This window comes from Xenopus tropicalis, chromosome 7, assembly GCF_000004195.4.
Source record: "Xenopus tropicalis strain Nigerian chromosome 7, UCB_Xtro_10.0, whole genome shotgun sequence".
NCBI classification, from domain to species: domain Eukaryota; kingdom Metazoa; phylum Chordata; class Amphibia; order Anura; family Pipidae; genus Xenopus; species Xenopus tropicalis.
The window spans coordinates 81,326,798-81,336,709 of record NC_030683.2 but is presented as its reverse complement, the minus strand read 5'-3'; the positions used below and the strand labels follow the sequence as shown (position 1 = coordinate 81,336,709).

The following is a 9,912-nucleotide window of genomic DNA, read 5'->3' as shown; positions in this document are numbered from 1 at the left end:
GTACATATTCTGTATTTGCATTAGAAGCTATAATACAGTTCATTTGTTCCATTTCTCAAGTAGCAATGTATGTTGTCATGAAAGGTGCTGTAGGGCCCAGTTTTATATAATTTTATAATGCATAAGGGCTTAAATATAACTCATGGTCCCTCACACCAAGAAGGTTGATATAAATAGGAATATCTTTGCATACCGGCCTGATTCAGATGCAATTGTCCACATTTACTGAGGTGCCTAAAGCTGGCCATACACTGAAAGTTCTGCTTGTTTGGCAAGGTCGATATGGGTAATAGTGTACTGATCTGCCCATATATCAGTCAGACAGACCACTCTGAGTGCCCCATACAGAAGCAGATAAGCTGCCAAGTCAGATTGTCAGCAGCTTTTATTGGTCCATATATGGCCACCTTAGTTTAGAAATCAGCTAGCAGCTTTTAGCAAAGCTTTTGTAAGATATTCTGTCCATCTGATATACAGTATTTGTGCCTCACTGGGAATACTACCAAAAATGAGGGATCTAGCTGCACACATGTAATGATTTCACAGTCACCCAACAATCTGGATTTATATTTGAGTATCTGAGTTCAGATTATTATAATTTTTAAAAAATATTTTCACTAGGTACACATAAATATGTATTCTTAACCTATGTTCTATTTTTGTGAAAATTAGATTGCTTAGTTTCCGGAAAGAAAACATTTTTTTCTCAATCAGGCCGGAAAATCTGTGTGGTTGCAAATGTGGGTACGCCTCTGTACATCTGGTTTTTAGCATGTTTGAGTAGAGACATGAACAGGTGCCATATACACAGTGAGACAACACAAGAGACAAACTGCAGCAAGAGCAAAAAAAAAAAAGCTAGGGGAAGGTAGAATAAACAACAGAGAGAAAGAGAGAAGGGCATTGGTGAGAGAAAACTGACAAAGGAAATAAGTTAAAAAAGCAAAAATTTGTCTGAAAAAAAAGAAGCAGAAAGACATTAAACAGAATCTGTCCAGTAGATGTGACAAGAGAAAAAGGAGAGACCGGTAAGAAGTAAGAGAGAAGGAACATTACTGGTTTTGGAAATGAAGCGATGGATCCTGGCCTGGCTACTGGCCTTCATTCTGCATACTGGTGAGTGTAAAGGAATGGATAGCCCAGGCTTTTAGGGGGCTACAACTACCAGAGTAGCAGGTGGCATTAAGTGGGATGTGAAACAGGTATCACGTGGGAATGGGCAAATTGGCCAAACAGTAAGACCCATGGGCCTTCAGCATACATTAACCTGGAATTCCCAGCATTCTCCCAGGCCTTCTGTGAATATCAGTTTAATAGCAGCCTGCAAGCTGAGCATCATTGAAAAATATACTGGACACATTAATGATTACTACACAATACATGTATGGTATCCCTTATCTTGACAACCCATTATCCAGAAAGCTCTAAAATACTAGAAGGCCATGTCTCATAGAATCCATTTTAAAGGACATATTAACCCTAAATATAATTTTTTGCCTTATAAAAAGAAACACAATTCAAAGCAACTTTACAATATATATTCAGTACACGTGTAATGACCATTGTAATGGTATTTAACTTATTTGTATATATAATTGCTATTAAAAGCAGTGCTTGTCTGTCCTTTTCTATTCTCTACCCTGGTGGCTCTGGCATTTGAAACAATGTAACACAAGGCAGCAGACTGACAGACCTGCCTTGCTGGAGGACACTGACCTTTGCAACATTATTTAAAAAGTCACAACCAGGAGTTGAGCAAATGTTGCTTTCAATAGCAATTACATTTACAAATAACTTTTAAAGCACTAAATAAATTCATAAAGTGAAAGTTGCTTAGAATTATGTTTCTTTTATTAGACATGTCCTTTAAGCAAATACATCTAAGCTGTAAAATGTATTTCCTGATTTTTGCCCTTTGTAATAATTAGAAATGCACCAAATCCACTATTTCAGGATTTGGTGAATCCTGAATATTTCATAAAGGATTCAGCCAAATTCCAAACCAAATATGGACCCTAATTCACATAAGGTAGAGGTAAAGAAGCATTAAAATGAGCTGTGCATGTAGAACATGAAAAAAATGTGTGATTTCCTTGTTCAACTGACCACAAATAATGTAATATTAAGGGTTTGTTCAGCCAGGCACTTGTCTTCAACAATAAAACCATATTCTGTACTTGATACTAACTAAGCTGCATGGATCCATATTGGTAGCAAAACAATCCCATTGGGTTTATTTAATGTCTACATTTTTTTTTTCCAAAGTTTGAAAATCCAAATTATGGAAAAAAAACTTTAAGCATTCCAGATAATAGATCCTATATCTATAGTGTTTTGGTGAAACTTTTACCTAGTGATGCTGGCAACCAAGGGCAAATGCCTCCTTTACTTACCGTTTCCATCAAACAATTCACAGTATCAGTTTTTTGCATCCTAATTAGTTGATATTATTATCAGTCAAGATGCTAACACGCCAGTTTTCTTACTGTTAGTTAGTTAATTATGTATAACGGTTTTGTGCTTTATATATTATATCTTGTTAGGGACAGGGCATACATGGCACTGGCTCTGCTGCTCTCAGCCTGGGTTTTTTAGGCAGGTAGAGAAAAGTGAATCCACGCCAGGCCCAGACTGGCAATATGTAGATTCCAGCAAATGCCAGAGGGCTGCCGCAAGATGCCATAGACAGCCACTGGGTATCTGCACTGACAAGTACAGCTTCCACCTGAGGGCAGGTACACAAAGCAAATTTTGGCCCTGAAATGCCTGCTTTCACATTTTTCAGGTAGATCTTCACTCTGCTCAATGTACATGCATTCAGGCAAAGCTATGGAGGAGAGTAGATCAGCTTTATGGGCTTTGCCAATAAATGGATTTCCTACAAACTTGGCACATAGTTATTGTATACAGGCTTAGTCTTAGAAAACAGGTTGGACTTTGCCCTTCCCTGAAAAATTGTTAAGATAAGTTAAATCTTTTATATCTACAACAATTTATGATTAAACCAAAATGAGAGGAATGTCAGCCATTTCGCATTGCACACACTGGTTGGGGCCTTCTGTGCCCTTCCTTGCATCTGGCTCACACAATTTAATTTAGTCTAGGCATGTGCATATATCTCGAAGCTCATGCGCCAAAAGGAAAAAGGGCATGAATTGACGTGTATTTGCAGGCAGCCCAAACAAGTGCAGGCAATGCGAAATGGCTGACAGAAAACCAGCCAAAAATATGACTTATCTAGATACTGTATATACTACTCATTTAAAGCAAAGCAACCACAAACATAAATGTTTAAACGAGTATATCTTAATTACACATGGCATGGGGGAATAACCCCATCAAATATGTTTTGTATACTCATCAATTGAACCTTTTTTGAAAGTTTGTCCTGTCCATGTACATATGGAGATGTTCTGGTGTTACTTAGTACATACGTACTATGTACAAGGAAATCGTGTATGATTTCATCTTCTCAATCTTTCATTTAAGTCAGCTGTGCAACTATTAATATAGGTAAAATAGGGGAAACATAGGGAAAATGGGGAAAATCTGAAATTGAATTAGAAGATATGTTTATTTCATCAGACTGAATCTGGCAAATTGTTCTGTTGTGCCAAATATTAAACACAGTTCTTTTGTTACACTGGAAATAAGAAGATATGCTGGTCTATAAGGATTTTGTTTTGTACAAGCCTCTATCTTTTGGGAGTTGGTCCCCAAAGCACTGGTCAATAAAAATAGATAACATAACAAAAATGTGTCCTGTTTCAACCTAATAGAATTAACTGACAAGATCAAGCCAGAACCATGAAATGGGATTTTAGCGGAAGACACATGGAGCTATCAGATCTGAAAATAATTTTTTATATTTGTGTATATGGTTAGTGAACATACAATATATTAATATATCCCTTCTTAAATTTTAGAATTCCTGTCTGCTCAGACAGAAGGTAGGTGATCCTCAATATACTATTTCTCTTGTCTTTCTGCTTTTCTTTGGATTTCCTCCACACATTATTCTCATTCTTCTCTAGAGGCCACATGATGTCTTTATTTAACCTATTTCTATATCATAACCTCTCCTCTGCTCCCCCACCCAGTAACTTCTCATAAGGGGTCATTTACCACTACACATGCAGAATCACAAAGGGACACAAAATCATGACCCTTGGGGGCCCATTTATGATTGCCTAAGCTTTCAAGCCCAAAGCTTGGGCAATCATAAATCAGGCCCCTTGTTCATTTAGGTGGTGATCCACTCTGTACCTCACACCATTTTAAAACACAGAGACGCACACAAATTTATTTAACATGCTGGGTAGGGTGTTAAGTGAGAAAAAATACGGGGTATTGTGCCCATTTTTTGCACTTGGTGCCCTGCCTTGCAAATTGTAAATAACCCCTATTGTCTGTGACTTTGTATTCTGTGATGTAGCCTATCTTCTCTCTCTTCTCGCCATACTCATGTACCTTCCTTAATTTTACACCATTCCTTTATACAGATAATAAAGTCAAGGTAAGCATTTCAGGACGGACAGTTAAAATCATGTGCCCCTTGGAAAAACAGATAATTATGAATAAGGCAAAGACCGAATTGGCAAAACAGGGAAACCTTGAACTGCTTGAATTTACTGATGAAAACAATGGGATGTACCAGTGTATGGAGAATGAAAAAGATGACTCCCCAGCATACCTCTACCTGAAGGCCTATGGTAGGTACAAAGGAATATAAGCATTTGTGGATTCAAAGTGCTTTATGAGATAAAACCCCACAAAGGCAGAGAAAAGAAAAAATATAATGAAAAGACTTTCTTAACATTCTTTTCAGGAAATGAATCATAAGATACACAGAAACAGTTTATGAGCAATATGGCCTCATTTATTAAAGGCTGTGTCTTGTTCAAAACTTAAGTATGACTGTGTTATGGTGATGTTACCAGCAGCAAGAAGTAATTGATACCAAGCAGAATCTTTTTGGGCCATTCAAAGCTTTAGGAGAAGACCTGTTTCACATATACACTGTACTGAAATAACAGCAACAAGTAGGGGGGGGCAAGGGCAAGAGCCTGTCTGATCTAATAAGAGATTTTGAAGTATTTCATTATATTACTTATTTTTCCACTTAAAGAATATAGCTATTAGTATAGTAATATAATATTAGTAATAGTAATTTAAATATAGGAGATTCATAGTTACATAGTTACATAGTTACATAGGGTTGAAAAAAGACCATTGTCCATCAAGTTCAACCCATCCGAGTAAACCCAGCACACAACCTATACTAACCAATCTATACACTCACATACATAAACTATATATATACAACCAGTAATACTAACTGTAGATCCTTTTGTTTTCTTTAGTATGTGACAATTGCAGAGAGGTCTCCATTCCTGTAGTGGCTGGAATACTGATTGTGGACTGCATGGTAACTCTGGCAGTGGCTTTTGTTGTCTATTTTGGATGCAGAAAACAAACTGGGCATCTGAGAGAGGGAGGAATGTCTAACGGAGCCCGGGCTAAAGGTAGGAATGTGAAATGTTGGATTCATTCAACACTTACAATTAACAGTCATTAGAGGAACCAGTTATATGAACCATTAAGAAATCCACTATCCTTTGTCCTGTACAGTACCTCACTCTGAAATGAATTAATCCATATACCGCCACCTAGAGCCAGGGACATACTTACCTGAAGGATGTTGGGAGGATGCTGGGGGGAGCTGGAGGATGTTGGGTGGATGCTGGAGGGAGCTGGAGCTGCATTGTTCACCCCCTGCAGTGTTCACACCTCAGGCTCAGGCTGTAATCACCCACATTGTTCACCTCTTCACACCTCAGACATTGTATGTACTGCCTGGACAATGCTGCCTGTGTATAGGCAGCATAGGGTAGGCAGAGTATGTCACATAGGCAGCATAGGGCAGGGAGGGTATGGCACCCACAGGCAGCATAGGACAGGCAGAGTATGGCACACACAGGTAGCATAGGACAGGCAGAGTATGGCACACACAGGCAGCATAGGACAGGCAGAGTATGGCACACACAGGTAGCATAGGACAGGCAGAGTGCTGCCTGTGTGTGCCATACTCTGCCTACCCTATGCTGCCTGTGGGAGGTGAACCTGGCAGGGGTTTGTTCTGGGAGATTGTTAGCAGTTGGAAATAGCCATTAAATGGTCCCTAAGGTGTGTAATTATATGCTGGGGGTTACTGTGCTATTCACAGGGGAGGCATATGGATTTAAGGGTATGTCTTAATATGACATAATATAATTATTTCACAAATGAATGATGGTTGATATCCCTGCAGCGACGATTGTGATAAAATGGGTGTGGTTTAAAATGGGGGCGTGGCCAAAACTGGCTTCCATTAGCGGCCCTCCACCATGTATGTGAGAGAAATACCACAAACCACAAACTTACTAGCCACTAAAAATGAAAATAACAATTTTTTTGTTCACTTTTTTTCACAAAACAGGGGGGGCAAGGAGATATGACAAGTTTACCAGAAAATGCATATACCTCATATGAGTTAAAGGAGACATATCATGTAAAAATTAAGAATGTACCATTGAATTATACTCATCTAAACATAGAAAGATTTTGCTTAAAAAAGTTTCCCCCAAAAACCTACTAGTCCCGCCCATCTGTTCCACTTCCTGCTGGCTAAATTCTCTGGATGTGCAGGGAAACCGGTGCCACTCAGCACACTGCACCGTAGAATAGGAACCAATCAGCACCTAGGCTCACCTGAAGCCTGTCTTTGTTTGTATGACTGCAGGTGTGTTATTGGCTCTCCCCCTCCTGCTGTGCTTCAGGCAGGGATCGTTAGGACACACCCACCCTTCATTTGAAACACAGACAGAGAACTGATAGGATCAATAGGGAGCTCCAAGAAAGGGGCCATTGTTACAGATAGGATTAATGTTTAGCCCAAAGTAAAACCAGCACCGTATATTATTCACAATTGCCTACAAAATTAGTTTTTTTCCATGTATCCAATATGTCTCCTTTAAGGCAAAGGGATGAGGGGAAGGGTAGTAGGGAGTGGGGGGTAGGAAGGGGGAGTGCAGGGAAGGATTATGAGGGGCAGATGGGGTGGGTAGTAACTTCAACCCCTAGTGTAATCCTCAGTCAAGATTGTTCCTTTTGGGTGAACAAAAAAATGGAAAAAAACGTACAGCAGTTTAATTTGGAGGATGGTTTGTGAGATCTGGTGTGGCATAAAACCTGTGTAAGGGAATGGCAGTCAGGAGCAGGGGGTGGAAGCTGTGCACTGTACACAACACCAGTTTTACTCTACAAACCCTTTGGTGAATTCAAATTCCACAGGTTAAGACCATTGTTACAGGTTTGTAGTATCACAAACAATCTTTGATCCCTTTGTTTCTATCCAAATGTATGTATGTATGTATGTATGTATGCATGTATATCTTTAGTTAGAAAGTGCTACTTATGTACGCAGCATTGTACAGTAGAAAATAATGTATTATTTTTAGAATCCATGACTGGTTAATGTATGTTTCCTTTTTTTGATTGAATTAACATGATGCATTCATTGTGGAAATTTGATGTTTGTCTTTATGCACTTTTACAGGAAAGCAAGAAAAGCCTCCACCCGTCCCAAATCCTGACTATGAGGTGAGATGTGGCACAAAAGAGGTTAAGAGGTTTTTATTCTGCCTGTGGAATGCCTCAGTTGTTGTTGTTATTATTATTATCACATATTTATAAAGTGCAGCATATTCCATAGCTCAGCTGATAAAATTAATTGCAAATACAACTACAATGTTTAATGTATATCAAAAAGTTGCTTACATTTCTATTTTCTTTAATTATGCAAAAAAGAAAACATTTCTGGGTAAAGGACTTCTTTAACTAGGCTAAGTAGACAGTGGGGCTCATTTAGAAACACTGGGCAAATTTGCTCCTGGGCAGTAACCCATAGCAAAAAAAACTGTGATTAGATTTTTCCAGACAACTGCAGGTAGAAAAATGAAAGCAAACCTCTGATTGGTTGCTATGGGTTACTGCCCAGGTGTAAATTGGCCTAGTGTTTATATATGACCCCCAGTGTCTTTTTATACTGTGTGCATGTGTATGTGACCCTGCTCTGTGTATTTCCAAGGGGAAGGGTGTTGCATGAATGTAAATCTTTGAACCATTAAAAAGTGTGGCCTGTTTGTGTTTCTGAAATTGAAATTGTTTGAAACACTTCCACATTTATATGTACATGAACGTTATTGTGTAATATTTTCTAATATTATATATTGTAATATAATATATCACATAGTAGAAATCATATTTTGATTTTACATGACAAGTTAGCAATGCAAATTTGGCAAATATGGTGAGATACATAAAGCAATAAATCAATATACAGGTATTATTATTATATTATATAGGTATTATTAATGATCACGTCTTGGTGTCTCTGCCTTTACAGGTGCTCAGGAAGGGCCAACGTGATTTGTATGATGGACTGGGAGCGGCGACACGTTTTAAGTGAACCATTGGAGACTTATTGGATATTTCTATATGCTTTTTTGTGAAATGCATTTAATAAGAATATATTGTAATTATATAATTTTACTTCATTTGTTATTTACTAAAAAGGCTCAGCTAGTGTGCAAATGGAAACTAACCTAATCTGCAGGTATATGTTTCAGTGGTTATGAATTTTCTCAGAAAAAGGTATTCTCCTTAGTGCAGCACAATATCTTTATGATTTATGGATCCAGAAAGGAAAAACATTTTTTGGCTCAATAAGATATTCCCTGTTAAATTAAAAATAAACCTTATTTCTAAATATAGTATTGTTTTGCTTTATGTCCTGCACCTAAACAGCCAAGCAGCAGGTCTGACACCCCAGAAATTACGGTCAGTTGAAAACATATATTGTGATCACCAATCCGGTTTATTATATAGATAGACCACACTGGGTGTTTGCCACCCTACTTAAACCAAAAAACCAACTAGAAAGAATTTAGTGTTTTGTCTAAATTGTTAAAACTTAACATTTAATAAATACGATTAAAAACATTTGTAGTAATAAATATATTCCAATAAATAGATTACCTGTATCATTAAAAAAATCTTGATACTACAGCTAGTTTATCCACAATTATTGTACTTATGAGCTTTTACCATTTGCTCAGTATGTACTAATTGAGAAGTTTTAACCATTACGTGCCTCTAATAGGCTAATTATCAGATAGTAGTCAGTATAGGTTCGGGGGGGGGGGGGGGGTTAGCTGCACTGAAAGCCAGCCCTACGTAGTAAAACAATTAGGGCCCGATTCACTAAAGTCCGAAATAAGGAGTGCTATTTATAGCATGCGTTAAAAATCTTATCACTTCTTATTTTTCGCTCGATTCACTAAAAGGACACTTGTCATAATTAAGAAGCGATGTTCTTGGCGTTATTTATCTTATGATGACATATTTTAATGAAAAAAACTATGCGATAAGCGTTATTGACCTTTAGTGAATCGGCCCCTATAACGCTTATCGCATAGTTTTTTTCATTAAAATATGTCATCGTAAGATAAATAACGCCAAGAACATCGCTTCTTAATTATGACAAGTGTCCTTTTAGTGAATCGAGCGAAAAATAAGAAGTGATAAGATTTTTAACGCATGCTATAAATAGCACTCCTTATTTCGGACTTTAGTGAATCGGGCCCTTAGTCTCTTAGAGGGTGGCATGCTCAATCATTTACTAATGTTAAGAGGAGGGGGGGGGAAAAAAAGGGGGGAGGAAATCGAGATGAAAATAACAATAAGAATGGAAATAAATATAGAAATAAACGGGATAAATTACTGAGTCGTACAGGTTTCTCCAATGTGCACCAAGCGCTCAATATTTGGCTCAACAGCAGACCCCATTTAGCCCCCCAGAAACTACCCCAG

The 9,912-nt window shown here is 37.9% G+C and overlaps 1 protein-coding gene across 1 annotated transcript; it reads left to right on the top strand.

Moving 5' to 3' along the window:
• Positions 1-804: 804 nt before the first annotated feature.
• Positions 805-8,809, top strand: cd3e (CD3e molecule). The gene is made up of 6 exons (XM_002932900.5): positions 805-1,116; positions 3,927-3,950; positions 4,503-4,712; positions 5,364-5,525; positions 7,598-7,641; positions 8,447-8,809. Exons 1-6 carry the CDS (start codon positions 1,068-1,070, stop codon positions 8,507-8,509), a joined length of 552 nt encoding a protein of 183 aa, XP_002932946.1. The 5' UTR covers positions 805-1,067; the 3' UTR covers positions 8,510-8,809.
• Positions 8,810-9,912: the final 1,103 nt, after the last annotated feature.